The 16052-nt window shown below is 36.7% G+C and overlaps 1 protein-coding gene across 12 annotated transcripts in view; it reads right to left on the reverse strand.

The window, feature by feature from the left end:
* Positions 1–1177: 1177 nt before the first annotated feature.
* The window catches only part of LOC18443662 (3'-5' exonuclease domain-containing protein / K homology domain-containing protein / KH domain-containing protein), a 46498-nt gene continuing 31623 nt past the window's right edge, over positions 1178–16052 (reverse strand). For 6 of the 12 annotated variants that reach the window (XM_088867435.1, XM_088867433.1, XM_088867432.1 and 3 more), the window contains 3 exons: positions 11398–11510; positions 11238–11280; positions 1178–1618 (listed from right to left, as the gene is read on the reverse strand). In XM_088867435.1, the coding sequence (XP_088723561.1) occupies positions 11275–11280; positions 11398–11510 (119 nt within the window). In that variant the 3' untranslated portion in view covers positions 1178–1618; positions 11238–11274. Of the gene's footprint in view, positions 1619–11237; positions 11281–11380; positions 11511–16052 lie in introns of all 12 variants that reach the window. The other 6 variants (XM_011628555.3, XM_088867429.1, XM_011628554.3 and 3 more) reach the window with 1 other exon arrangement.

Below are 16052 nucleotides of genomic sequence, written 5' to 3' on the forward strand. Positions count from 1 at the left end.
TTAATGCGAAAATTGCATCTTATGACAAAATTTGGAGGTGCACCTTATACAAACCATACCCTTTTTGTTCATTTTATTATATCTATATACATAGAGCCTACGCTTTAAACAATCAAATTAAAGGTACCTTCAAAGATTGTCAAGAAATGTGGTTTCAATACTTCAAATCTTTGTGATTGCCTTAAAATATATTTTCATCTTCATTTATAAAATTTAAAGCATAAAAAATATTGTAGATGAAGAGATCTATGAAAACTTGAAAATTTTGAAAATTGACAGTTCAAAAATGCATTACAAAATACGCTATTTCCAAAACTTGAAATCCATTTTTTTTCTCATGCCCATGCATCTTGATGTCGAGGTGATCAATTTGAGGATATTTGGGTATCAAAACAACCTCTTCTAGTGAAATTTTTGAGGTAGGTTTTAATTTGATTGTTTAGAGCCTCGGTTCTATATAAACTTTTCCCTCAGCTTTAAGTTCAAACTTTCTAACTTGGGACGGTGTGCTGTAATCATGCTAAGCTTCAAGTCATGAAGCAAATATGAAGCATTGAGAGGGCAGCATCTCTACTGAAATGATCTCCGAATGAAAACTCGTGATGCGTGTTTCTTGTTGCATTGTCACCAAAAAATGAAAGCAGTCTTAGCAGTAAGAACAATAAATTGGCAAGTTTCTCAACAAAGCAGTAACTACAACCATGATATTAAAGTTTGTATTTGCTAGTGGAAGTTCCATGATTTCTAAATAGAAAACATTCCATTAACCAGTTGGGTTAGAGCAAAACTTGTAGAATCAGGTGCAATCAGGTCCCATTCCCTAAAACCTCAGGTCCTTTCCTGCTTTTATCCACCGTAACAGACCTGGATTTTTTTCTCTTTCCACAATTTGAAGTAACAATTATATTAAAAACTTATGTTTGGGCTTCTTATAAAATCATAGGATCATCATACATAAATGCCCAGTGTTTGAAGTCATATTCAGTTAAAAAAATAATGGATTATGCTCTCAAGTCCGATACTAGGCAAAACAGTAGGTGACACCTAATGTCCACTTCTATCGAAATCATAGATCATGTACAAATCTGACAACACAGTCCTGTATTTGGTTGTTTAGAAAGTAAAAGAAACCCATGGGTTTATTGTAGCACTCAAGATGAAGACATTTGGGAGCATGTTTATAAACACCCATATTTGTTGAAATTATCGAAACTCATATACAAGTTTGACAACACAGGCCTTCCATTTTCGGTCATTTAGAGTGTAAAAGAGAATCATGGATTTATGCCCTCAAATATTGGCACATTGTGAGAATCAGCTCTCTGATATCTGATGCCCCTTTCATCTTGCAAGGCTTTTTGACATTGCAAATAGGAAAGGGGGAAAAGAACACAGTAATGATATAAGAAACCTCCTGCCAGGAAATTGGAATAAAGCGAGCATTTGTTGTGTTCTTATCTCAAGAAAATGGGACATGCACAATGGGCATTATACAGTCTATATCATGCGAAGTGAGAAACTCCGAAACAGAATGGCTCAATGGCTAGCTAAACAACATCTTTCCCCTCATAATGGCCTCTGCTTTCCTCACTTCCTTCACTGCTCCAATAACAAAAACCTGCCATAAATACCATATGAATCCTTGAATGAATGAGTTAGAACAGTTAAAACAATATTTGGGCATGGGTACTGTGTGACCAATTTACAGTGGAAACAGTCAATCACAATGAAAGAAATTATGAGTAAGCATGGCATCAGAGATCGATATCACAAAAATTGTTTACCATTTCCCCATATTACAAGAGTTGAAGGCCACTTTCTGTCATTACAAGATCCTAATCACATGTTCAACTGTTTATGCACATGCAAAGTATTCCTAAGTTTGGTCCAAGAAATAATTGGACAAGTAAAAATTAATCAGCAATTTCCAATAGTTCTTTGTATTATGCAACTTATAAACAAGTGTTTTACTGAATGTGACAGTGAAGACCTTGGGAAGGTTGCAGTAGTAAAATTCAAATTTGCACTATAAAGCAAAGGCAAATCTGACCTTAGAAATTCAACAGGAATAGAAGGCATAAACTATCCTTATATATTGTAATGCTCTGACAGAATAGATAACCTATTAATCTCCAGCCATTAGCTGTAAAACTCAGAATGGATATTCATATGCACTCTTGAGAACTAAATCAGATTAAAAGGAATCACAACACAGTGTGAGTGGCAAGAATTTCCCCACAGATAAGTACATGTTTATATAGATGATCCCAGTATAAATAAAAAAAATCACATTTTCCATAGAAAATGGCAATCACTACATCAGTAAAATAGATTAACGCGATGGTCAGCAGATACTATATCACAGTGCAGTTAAGCAGCGATGCCCACAGATCCCATCAAAACAAATTTCTGTGCTCGATATGTAGCACAAGAGAAACATGGAAACAAGAATATGTGCTTGTGGCATTTCCCAACATTAGGCTTGGGTCCCAATTCAGATGAAAGGACAACTTATATTGACTCACATTAATAGAAAATCAACTCCCCCAAGTTTACAATTTCTCTAAAAAAATATGAGAAAACCTAAAAAAAAAAAAAAACGAAAATTGGGAAAACGCATGTGAATACACTTCAATTCAATTTGTACAAAAATAAATCAGACATATTCATAAAACAGCAAAAAAGCATATAAGATTACACTAAATTATAAATATTTAATCCATGCTGATTTCTACTAATGTGTACCATACTGATTTCTGCTAAAGTTTACTTCCAAAAATTAGAATACAATAATGAATAACATTCCAACTGACAAGAAAATTTTGATGTAAACAATACAAATTCCCTTCAAGTCTGGGACCATTTTGACTAATAGAGTTAATGGATCTGGAAAAATCTATATAGTGTTTGTACAAGGCGAAGTCAAGATCATTGATCAACAAAATGTCAAAGAATTTTCATCAATTGGCTCGAAGGCAAAAGAAGTGAAAGGGATCCAAATAAAAAAAATTACACAGACCCCCTGAGAGTATAAATAAGGCCACTAGTTTTAACTTTTATTACCAGATGAACCAAAGAAAAAAGTAAAAGAAAAATATTCACACACTCGAAAGGTCACTAAACTTGGGAAAATGCACCTCTTTTACTAGAAGTTGGACATTCAAGTAAATCAAACCATGGCTCGGGGACTCTTAAAAATTAGCCGATATCGTCTTTAAGAGTTCGAAAATTGATAATACTTGCTGACTGGACTTGAATAAACTAACTCGTCCAAAAATTTCAATAAGAGGGACCTCTATATTTCACCTTGAATTCCCAAGAAAGAAGATGTCCAAGAAACTATAGACATCTATTGGGGAAGTCAGCAAAGAGCAACAAAAGGCATCATAAAATGTGACGTTTGAAACTAGATCAAGAAGGGAAGTAGAATAGATACATGAGATTTTGGAAATCAGAAGGTAAACGATAAAAAAATCTATGTTCACAGAAAATCCTGATCTAGATAAATTTACGTTTCAAAATTTAGACAAACACAAGTATACTAACCATTGCAATACTTTGTGACTAAGGTTTCCACTCGGTGGTAGGCATCCCAGTTTTGTGAGGGAGGCCAAAGGTTCAAACACTTGAAGTTCATCCCAACAAGTCCAAACAAGCTGACCTACCCATTTTTAAATAGTATTTGTGGGGTATGGTCAAGCTATTTCCCAGGTGAACTTGCATTTAGAAATTTCATACCCACGAGGGAATCATGCTACCTCTAGGCCTAATGAACATCACAGATGACCACGGTAACCCTTACAAATGGGGGCCGAAACTAGGAGCCGTAGAATAAACATGTCAGATTAAAGAAGTCACACTCCAGTTCAAAGAAATCCTCAGAATGTTTGAGAAAATTGTTTCATAAATCTTCTCAATAATAGCTCTTGGGGCCATTTGAGGCCATCTGAAGCCAGTGGACTGAGGAAGGCATAGTAGTAGACATCACATACACAGATAACCCATGTCAGGGGTATAAAATCGGGACTGAGGGAATATCTTGAGTTGAGGAATTCCGAATTCCCTCAGATCATTATTTGTAAATGGGAAAGTTTACTTGCATTGGCATAGGCAAATCCACCGAGGTTTTCATGAATTTTGGATATAAAATGCATCTTAAATCGCTGCAAATGCATTTCTGCCTTTCATCCATGCATTTGCAGCTCAAGAAGTAGTGCAGATCTCATCGATCTGTCAAAAAACTAAAATGAATGGTTGAAAATAAAGTTTAACTATATTATTTTCAGGATTCAAAATTCATTTTCTTTCGGATTCATGATTGTGGAGATCAAGAATTGTCAACCTGTTAAATTTTGGATCCAAAATTAATCTCTTAGATGGATTTCGAAAGCAGATTCATTTAAACAGGTGTATCGGCTGCCGCACTGAGACCCTGCACTTAGTAAACAGAATCTATATATGAAGTAGAACTGATGCACTAGTTGAAGAAATCTGTTGCTCATGTCACATCACCTGTGCAACCAGGCAAGGATCCCCATAATATCCTTGGAATACACCTCAGCAATCAACCAGGCCTAATAACTTTCAACATATCCATAGCTTTTATCTCTCCAATGCAAATCTCCTTGCAGCCAACAACGTGTTTCCCATATTGTATGTTAGCCCATAAGGTCAAATTACAAGGTCACAGATTTGATTCTTATGAAGCCAATTGATGTGTTTATTGTGCTGTCGACAAACTCGAGAAGTGGCCTTGGGAAAGACAAAGATGATGAAGGACAAGAGCAGAAAATAAAGAGACCACAGTTGGAATCGGAAGTGGGGGATTGTGAAAGGTTATAAGATCCTTATGGTCATGAGCAACATCCGTACAATGCGTATGTTAAGGATCTCGATCCCAATCTTTTGGGAATCTCGATCTCAACCTTTTAGAGATCTTGCTGCCAACCTTACTTCGCACATATAGTCTAGGACTGTATTATCATCATCCGAGCTTTATCCCAACTATTTGGGGTTGGCAGTCTAAAAGACTATATACACTGTTTAAATTAGGGATCCTTTATTTATAGCCAGTCAGGAATGCAACTCTATTAAAAGTATAATTGCATTGCTAGCAAGCTATAAATAAAGAAAATTATTAGTTTAGTAATTATCTAGGTCATTAAGGTGGCATTAAAATCCCTAATAGTGGGGTTCGAGATCCCGGTATTCAAACAATCAAGATTCCTTGAAGATCCCTTTCTCAAAGTGCCAGAATGAGATTCCTAAACGGGAATTCCACCTAGGTTGGGAGATCCCAGAAACCATGAAAGAGACTGTCAAGATTATAACAGTCAATTTAAGAAAATGTGCTCCATAGGATCCATGCAAAAATTCTGTTCATTGAGATGAATCACACTTCTTGCACTTGCACCAAATGGGTATGAAATATTAAATAAATATGCAGAAGAAATAAAAAATATCATCATGTAATTACATTAGCAGCAACATTAGTTAAATTTAATAAAGATTGAGAGTGAAAGCACAAAAAACTAAAGACTCTAGAGGTCTTATTAAAGTGATAGCCTTCTGCCATGTAGAATTCATTACGTCCAAAGGGCCCAAAGCATCTCGAAACTTGTCCTTCCATATTTTCAATGGCACCCTCATGCCAATGAGTTTGTACTGCCTTGTGAGCATCTGCTAAATTACATTTCACGGTAGCAAATGCTGGGGTAGCGTCAAGTTTTGCCAATCTCTCCCTTGATTGAACTTCCAAAGTACCATTAAGCATCATCATAGAATAATACACACATTTCTATTACACCACATTGACAATCATACAATAAAATTACAAGTGTCTCCAATACATGAACGCATGTAAGTGTAAGCACAACAGGAAAGCCACCTACATCAAACAATATAGAAAATTATAAATGGCAAATGAGGTAATCCAATAATCCATCTACTAGTGTTTCAAAAAGCGGACCGCCCAGCGCCTGGACAGGCGGATCTGGGTGCATCGCCCAGGCCTAATTGCCAAAAATAGGTAGAAAACCCTGGGCGCCCAGGAACCTGCTTAGGCGGCCGCCCAGGGACTACGTCTCGCCCAGAGGCGGAAAACACTTTCGGTAGGGGCATTTTTGGTCAACTTTTTTTATATTAAAGGGCCAAATTTCTTGTTTCTAAGCTCATTTGTAACCTAAAACATATTCGAGACCATTTTAGAGAGCAGAAAACCCCAAAAACCAATTTTTGGTGATTTCTTTAGGATTGAAGGGTTTCTCAAAGTTGTGAGAAATTTATCAAAACATCATCTATTGATATTAGATTTAATTTGTGATGTTTTATAAATCTATTGGAGGGTTTTTAGAAGATTTTGGGGATTTATATGAATATTTGAGGAGAAAATTTGGAGATTGAGCAATCAAAGTAAGTGATTTTTTTTATTGCTTCTATAAGTCGTATTATTTTGAGATGTCTCCTTCAGGATCTAATTGGAGTGGTGATCCTGGTTGGAAATATGGCTACAACCTAGATCCTAATGATAAAAATTGCATAAGATGCAAGTTTTGTGAGAAGGATACAAAATGGGTCATAAACCGATTCAAGAAACATCTTGCCGGTATCAGGGGGGATGTTGCCCCATGTTAAAAGACTCATGATGTTGTTAAAGAGGAAATAACAAATTTTGTGAGTATGGTAAAAATGAAAAAAGATGATAAATTTGCCTCCATAGCAGAGATTAGGTCTGCGGTCAGTTATGATGATGATGATAGTGATGAGGATGGGGAGGGATGTCAAGAGGTAGAACAATGCATTATTAGGGGAAAGGGAAAGGGAATTTGGGAATAAGAAGCCTCGGGTAATTTTTTGCCCCAGTCTGACCCTGAGATTGCAGAAGAGAAAACCAAGAAGCAAACCACCACTGAAAATAGAATGAAGAAGGAAGAGAGAGATAGAGCTGCTTTTATATTGCTACATAGTTTTATGAGGCGAGCATTCCTTTCAATACCACTCGCCTAAGCAGCTTCTATACCTTGGTAGAGGCAATTGGCCAATTTGAGCCTGCGATGAACCCCCAACCCGTTATGAGCTTTCATAGCCTCTTTTGAAAACAACAGTAAATGTCACGAAGGATGTTGTAGAAGTTAAGAAGGATGCATGGGCTCAATATAGAGTTTCTATTATGGCTGATGCTTGGAGTGATAGGAAGAGAAGAAGTCAGATGAATTTTCATTGTGAATTGCCATTTAAGGACTTTTTTTTTAAGTCTATTGATGCATCTGATTATACCCATGATACCCATTAAATATTCCAAGTTATAGAGAAGGGAATCAAGGAGGTTGGGGAGAATTATGTTGTATAGGTTGTCACAGACAATGCTGCTCCTAATGTTGCTATAGCTAATTTCTTGCACATAGCTTATCCTAGAATCTTTTGGACACCATGCGTAGCACATTGTATAGACCTCATGCTTGAGGCTCTTGGCAGTTTAACCGAGATATTAGGTGCAGTGAAGAAGGCAAAGTCAGTTACAAATTTCATTTATAGCCACCATCTTACCCTTAGCATGATGCGGGTAAGAGATTGTGAAGCCTGGGGTCACGAGATTTGCGACCTCGAACTTATGCCTAGATAGCATACATTCGAGGAGAGTGCAGCTGAGGCAGATGCTTACCTCGGATGACTGGAGAGCATGCAAGCGGTCCAAGGATCAGGTTGGGAAGTAGGTGAGAGATATTATCCTTTCTAAGGCTTTTTGGCGAGGGGTGAAGGGCGCTCTTAAGGCATTTTTTCCTCTTGTCAAAGTCCTTCGCATGGTTGATAGTGACAAGCCTTCTATGGGCTATATATATGAGGCTATGGAGAAATGCAAACGAGAGATAACCCAAAATTTTGATAATGACGAGAACTGCTACAAGCCTGTTTTGGAGATTATTGATGAGAAGTGGGATAGGAAGCTACATCGACCATTGCATGCAACTGGTTATTATTTGAACCCAGCTTTTTTTATATTGACAAGGATATACACACAAATGACACAATTATTACCGGATTTAATAACTGTGTAGATGTGCTCGTCCCTCATCCTGATATCCAGGATATTATATGTGCAGATGAGCTGATAAATTACAAGTGCTCATTAAAATATTTTGGGAGTCCAATGGCGATGAGGCAAATGACCAAAATTGATCCAGGTAGTAATAATATTCTTAAGTTCATCAAGTTCACCTGTTCAAGTGATCAAGTTTCATTTTTATGATTCTATTACTTATTTATGATTTTATTCTATATTTTTGCAGCCAACTGGTGGAGCCAACATGGGTGTAGTTCTCCAAATTTACAAAAGTTGGTCATTCGGATCTTAAACCTAACCACTTCCTCATCTGGCTGTGAGCGTAATTGGAGTACTTTTGAAGGGGTAACGCCGTAAAGGAAATTTGTATAATTGTATTAATAATATATGAACCATAGATTTTAATTAGTTTCATTTGATTTTGTTAGATTCATACAAAGAAAAAGAACAAGCTTGAATCAAAGAGGCTCAATGACCTAGTCTATGTCAAGTATAATCGATAATTGAAGGATAGGTTTGCTAAGAGAGATAAGATAGACCCAGATAAAAAAATATGGACAATGCTATGGAGTGGTTAGTTGATGATGATGAGCTCGAGGGGAATGAAGGATTGACATGGGACATGGTCATGGATGCTTCAGGGGCATCAGCCAACCCTCCTAGAGCCACTAGATCTTCTGCACAGAGGACAAGGTTGGAAGAAGAAGAGGCAGATTCCGAAGAGACGGAGGAGGACGACCAATATGTCGAGGAGGATGACGATGCCGATGAATATGATGCAAATGCAGTTAACTCGATTTTTTCTGATGATGAATTATGAATAATGATTAAACTTTGAACATTGATTGAAGATTCTTTTGAGTCTTCAAGTATTACTTTCATTTTTGTTTTCTTCCTCTTGGTTGTGTATTGTGGATAGTGGATTTGTGGTTCCACTGGTTTGATATTTGGTAACTTTGGCTCGGTAATTTGGTTGGTAAATTTTAAGTTTTAATTGGATATGGACCAACTTATGGTTATGCTTATGGAGTGTGTGCTAATGTGTAGTATACTTTTTGGATTCAACTGGGCCGCCTAGGATTTGGGTGCCCGCCTAGGCACTGGGAGGCCTTGACCCCTCAAGCCGCCTAGCTCTTTTTGAAACATTGCCATCTACTACACTATCCCTGGGCAGCCTTCACTTACGACCTAAACCCATGAATGAAGTTTGCAATACAACTCCTGGAACCATGATTGTCACAAGAACAAATGCAATTTACACAAAGAAGCCTTGCGTTGTACCACATCAGATTGACTTCCTAACATAGGAACATGCAAAACATATGGTGCTGAAGAAGGGTGTCATGCCTCTGGCTCTAACATAAGACGTGTTGTCGAAGTTTTAATTAGGTTCACATCACTAGTGATCATAGATGTAGGGAGCGTGGTTGAAAGGTGTTGATCCCCCCATGAAATTTTTCTTTGGCAATCTCGGAGGTAGAGCCCAATTGGAGCTTCCCCCAATCAAGAGATCTTGATCCCCTAAATAAATGGGATCTCGATCCTATCGAAGGAGGATCACGATCCCACTGGAAATGGGAGCACACTCATGTTTTAAGGGATCTTGATCCTGTGACAATTACAAAAGTTTTTGAATTTAGACCTCACCGTCTTTGATTCTGTGATAATATTTTGCTTCCTAATAATTTTCTAGCTAACAAACACCTGTCGATGATTTTAGCTCGCGGTTTTCATGGTTGAAAAATGGCATGCCAACTCCACATCGCCTCAGATAGCTTTGATGGTCCCAAACTAGGGAATCACTTGGGTTGTCTAGAACTAGGTGGTTCACTGTAACGAATCACCCTGTCTAGCACAATTCATAATAGGGGATTCAAGCGATTCCCAAGTTCAATCCTTATTATTGCCTTACAATCTCATTTTTCTTAATTCTTTAGAGGACTTTTAGTCTAAAGCTCTCATTTTGCATGTGTACAGATAATGTGAAAAAAGTGAATTATACATTTTGCAATGTGTGTGTGTGTTTTTTATTAAGAAAAATTAAGACACGATTTTACATGGCATTGGGCGTTGCTGGGTCCCAATTTCATGTTAGCATGATACCATAGTCAAGAATGTGTTCATCTAGCCACAGGTCTGCCATTATCTTTGCATAACCTTTGCAATCTAATGAATGCATGTATCATGCAAGCATACATATATTCATCGAACTATCTATTACAATTAACAAAACTACATGGTAACTTCAAATTTGATGGGGTCATGTTCTCAAGTAATAATTTTCAACTTCAAATCAGTATGGGAAACAACAGCGCATTAACTATAAATGGAAAGTTACTGCATGTGCCATGAACCACAAGTTCAGTAAAGATTCTTGTAATCAGGGTTTTCTGTACATGTATGGACCTTGAATCCAAAAGTTTGATCCACAAAAAAAATGGTTGGAAGCACAATCAAAGTTACATTCTGCAGGTTTCTCTAAATAGCGATGCAACTCTGCCGGAGTAGCCTCCATGGACTAGGGTAATAATGCCCGAGGTACTGGAGTTCTCATTGCACGGATGTTAGATGTCTCATTGCACGGATGTTAGATGCCTTCTAACTGAGCAAGGATCCAAGAAACAGCTTGGAAATTGACAATAAACATTTACTCCTCCTTGAATATCCTAAAGTAATAATTGATTCGTTTATATGCAATCAGAAGGAACCAAAGCCCGATGGTGATTGTTGATACCATCCTAACCAAATGCACGTGTTTTCACAAAATTATGATGTATTTATCCAGCTTGAAGGAAACTCCAAGCAACACGGAATCCCATAAATAAGATGCACAAATAGTAATTGCTTCCAAAGAAAAATTAGCATCCAGTAGGTCTTTTATTTTGCTTGCACTAACCACTTTGGCTAAGGAGTTTTGGAGGAATAGAACATCCATTTCAACCTGAGCTTAAGATATTACTGGCCCTAAGTTCAAGTAGTCACAGCCTGAAGTTAATGCATAATGAGAACAATATTTTTACATGTACCTCAAATTTCTACATACATAATCACCCAACCACTCCCATATTAAATGGGATCAAAGCTCAATTACTCTTCCAGATTCAAATATAAAAGTAAAAAAAAGGAAAAAGAAAACATAAGCAATTTAAACTCGGATTCCAGAACTAAATAAACTAACCTTATCTGGCGGCCCTTTTGAACCTCCAATCAGAATTTCAGCACTGTAATATCAAATCAAAGCACAAGATATCAATTTCATAATGCTGTGCAGAAGTTCTTAACCTTGTGACCGCATAAAAGAGAATCAGTTTGAAGGCATACTTGCAAGATTCCTTAACTGATCTAATAGATGCTCCTCCTCTACCAATAATGCACCCCATTTTGCCTGGAGGAACATTAAGAACAGATAAAATTTCCTCTTCAGGAACAATCCCTTCTGTAATCAGTTTCTCTGTCAAAAAAAGGTTGATCATTAGTGATTAATTTGCATTGCTTACAGAAAGACAACAAGTACATAACAAAGTCACCACCATAACTCATAAGAGGTACATTTAGAATCAGAAAACCATCTCTAGTCAATTTCCTTTTTAAAACTAAAGACCTCATCTCAACTAATACGTGGCGTAGAATGTCCAAAAGTCTTCAGAGTATAGTTACCCAAATCGCCTATGAGGGTAGTGATTCCGTTTCGGAATTGCGACTCAGCGTTTCCCCAGGCAAAAGTCGATTCTAAAAGAAAGGAATCACGTTTTCAATTTTTGCAGAACGCGATTCCACCTAGTATAGGAATCTCGATTCCTAGATTGCCAAAATCAAGATTTCATATTGAGGACTTTGTGATTCTTAGCTGCACAAGAATGCGATTCTGCTTGTGAGAAACGTTGATTCCAAATTTTTTGGAATTACGAATCCATGTTGTTTGGAATCAAGTTTCTATATTGTAGACATCGTGATTGCTTGCTACACAATAATGCGATTCTACTTATGCTAAACGTTGATTCAAAGTATTAAGGAATTACGAATCCATGTTGTCAGGAAGCAATGTGAGCATAGGGAGAGCAGAAACCCTTCGATGTGTGCTCAATCATGAGTGAGTGCGATATGTATGAGAGCGTGAGAGAATTTGAAGTTGTTGCACACGGCAATAAAATCAAAATTTAAAATATGAGTAATATATGAGCATAGGGAGAGCAGAAACCATTCGATGTGTGTTCAATCATGAGTGAGCGCGGCATGTATGAGAGCGTGAGAGAATTTGAAGTTGTTACACACGGCAATAAAATCAAATTTTAAAATATAAGTAATATGTTAAATTTTTTATTTTCTTAATTACTAATTTCCATCCTTCATTCCATGTTACTTTTTAAGAACACTTAGCAAGAATAAATAATCCTAAAAAAATATGTTACTTCAAATTTAATAATGTCCGGTAAATGGTGTAGGTACTAAACTACTAATATAATAATGTTTAATATATGATCGGCACCGTCATTTCTTCAAGTTGAATAAGAGGAAAAAAATGTTTTTCTTTAAGTAAAATAAGGAGATAATAAAGATATAAGTGAAGTGCCCTGTGTGGCGTTTTAGGTTAAATTAATCATTAAATATCAAAGAAATTGACTAAAAATTGAATAACTTAATTTTCAAAAGTTAAAAGTCTCAAAACTACAGTTAACAAAGAAGAATTACTATGTCATGTACTTATTTTATAATTCAAGGAAAAGAGATAAAGGGAGCTTGCCCTTGTTCTCACTCCTTGTATGCCGTAGACTAGCTCCAGATATTGTATGCATAATAGGACTATCGGTAGACAGAGTTGTATGGGATTGTCCACAAAGATATCATAAAGGTTGACATTAGTACTCGGAGTCTTGGATTGAGTATATACAGACAAAAATTCAATCTTGTAGTATTGAGTAAATTTATATATTTTCTGAATACTTTTCTCATATTCCGGAGGGAATTGGTTCTCAATTCTAGTAAGGGGAGAATCTCGATTCCAATATGGGGAGCATCACGATTCCTGAATAGTGAGAATGTTGACTCCAAGTTGATGGGGACAACGATTCTAGAATTTTAGGAATCACGATTCCTTATTTTTAGGAATCACGATTCCATATTTTTAGGAATCATGATTCCAACAACCACCGAAACAAGTGGGGTCATGTGTGATTCCATATATTCCAACATGAAGGGACATCGATTCTTGAAAATAGGAAACACGATTCCTAATTTTTTGAATCACGATTTCGAAATAGTGAGAATCATTTTTCTCAAATCCGAATCATACGGGCAACAATTCCTAGATTCCGAAACTTCTGATACACACGATTTCGCGATTCCGATTCCAGAAACGATTATGAAGTTAGGAATAATCCAACAGGGCAGTTGAATAATATTCAACCAAGTCTGCAAGCAGTATAGATCGCAATCTAGAGCATTTCTTTGTTTTACACCCTTATGAGTCCACTTTTAAAAATCTGGAACTTAATAAAAAGAAAAAAAGAAAGTCTAGCACAAGCACTTCTCTACTTTCAGAACCAGACAAAGTTCATAAACATCTATGTTTTAATGGGGAACAACTCATAAACAGAATCACAACAGAGAAGTAGAGAAGCAATAAGCATTAGGCCAGACCTAGAGAGATTTCTTTAAATCTTCATGCCATGCCTTTCTTCTATTTGGGTTGAGTAAAATTCCAATAAATGTTTGAACATACTAATTATTTAAAAATTGAAACTTACTATTATCTAAAAATTTGATTGGGATCCCGTTGCATTTTTCAAATGTAAACTTGTTTTGTAGTAATTCTGTCTTTTTCATTTTTGTGCATATATATAGATATTAAAGCCACTGAAGTGGCTATATGCAACATTTAACATGCCATGTACCGATGCCATTATCTATTCTTTGATATTATGGGCCATGTGTGCTCTTTTTAATTAATGCGTCATATAGCCATTTAACTGAAAGTATACTTGCATCTGTAATCACTTTAATTGCAATGCATAATGAGCTAAATGCCTAATGGAGATGGCTTTTCCCAAGCATTTTATCTTAACATGGTATCAAAGCAAATGGAGCCCTCTCCTCAAAAACCCCTAACCATATAATCGTATGGTATTCTTTTCTTGTCCTTATTAACTTTAATTCATCGGTCAAAAAATGGGTGTTCAAGTATCCATGTACAAGTATCTTTCATGTAGAAAATTGAAACTATGCATGTGACATTGTACCATTCATAAGGGTTTAAAAGGATATGCAGTTTTACCTTATGAAACAAGGTCTAGCGAGTCATATCCACTAAAGATCGTTGTATACAACACCAACCCCACAAGCATCATCATCATCATTATTTGCGCATTATCCCAATTATTTGGTGTCGGCTACATGAATCCTGCTCTGCCATTTTACTCTATCAAGTCACCATATCTCTTCTCACTACCTCAAGTTGTATCCTTTAGGGACTTCTCTTTGCCCTTTTAGGACTTCCCACTTGTATCAATCGCCTCTCCTAATTGGTGATATATTAAGTCTACGCTGCACATGTCCAGCCACCTCAGTCTAGTTTCCCTCATTGTATAAACTATTGGAGCCACCACCAAGTTCCATCAGATATATTCATTATGAATTCTATCCTTTCTTGTCTTGCCACTCATCCATTTTAATATCCTCATCTCAATGAATATGTTGTTCTTGACCACCCAACATTACATCCCATAAGCACGGCTGGTGTTATAACGGTCCTATAGAATTTACCTTTCAGCTTCATTGGTCTACGGCGATCACAAAAAACTCCGGATGCACATCTCCACTTTGCAAACCCAGCTCTAGTTCTATGGACGACATCTTCCTCAATCCCACCGTTTTTCTAGATTATCGACCCACAATATAAAAAATAATCGCTTTTAAGATTTTCTTGGTCATCAATCTTAACTAATGCCTCCCCATTCTCCTAGATTATTGACCCACAATATCAAAACTATCTCTTTTAGGATTTTTTTTATCATCAATCATAACTACTGCCTCGTTTCTACTCCTATTGTTACTAAACTTACATTCCATATATTCTATCTTTGTCAAGCTAATTTAAAACCCTTTAGATTCTGGAGCATCCATCCAAAGTTCTAACTTTGCGTTGATGGCGCCTCTAGCCTCATCAATCAAAACTGTCATCCGCAAACATGTACCACAGTACCTCATCCTGTAGATGCCTACTTAACTCGTCTATAACCAAAACAAAGAGGCATGGGCTCAACACCGACCCCTGATGTAAGCCTAATGTCACTAAAAACTCACTTGTCTCTCCACTAGTCCTCACACTAGCAGCACTCTCTTGTACATTATCTCTTACCAAACCAATATATCCTGTAGAAACTCATTTCTTTTCCAACACCCACCAAATTAACTCTCTAGGTATCATGTGCTTTCTTCATATCAATAAAAGACCAAGTGGAGGTCTTTTCCCTTCTCTCTAAACTTCTGAATTAGTTGCCGAAGTAGGAAAATAGCTTCAATTTGTTGACCTCCCTGGTATAAAACCAAGCTGATTTTCGGATACACTTCTTGCATGTCTTAATATGGTTTACTAGTTTGACGCCTCGATAGTTTGTAAAATTATGTATATCTTTTGTTCTTGTAAATAGATGCCCTAGGACTTTTTTCCCATTCAACTGCGATTTTCTTTGTTCTCAACATCTTGTTGAATAACATGGTTAGCCAGAATAAGCCAATCTCTATCATGTACTTCCAAACCACTATCGGATACCATCTGGTCCTAAAGCGTTATCTATCTTCATCTTTCTCAATGCTTCTTCACTTCAGATATGCTAATCTTGCAAATGTATTTATGACCTCTGACCTCATTTATGTCAAATGTTCTGCCCAACGCTATACTCCTATAGTGTTTGTCATCTAACAATCGTTTAAAAAAAATTCTCCACCTTTTTATGACCTCACCATCCTTCACCAAGACCATTTGATCCTCAGTCTT

The sequence above is a fragment of the Amborella trichopoda genome, chromosome 5, assembly GCF_054954075.1.
Source record: "Amborella trichopoda isolate Santa Cruz 75 chromosome 5, AtrichopodaSantaCruz75HAP2 v2.0, whole genome shotgun sequence".
Lineage (NCBI taxonomy): Eukaryota > Viridiplantae > Streptophyta > Magnoliopsida > Amborellales > Amborellaceae > Amborella > Amborella trichopoda.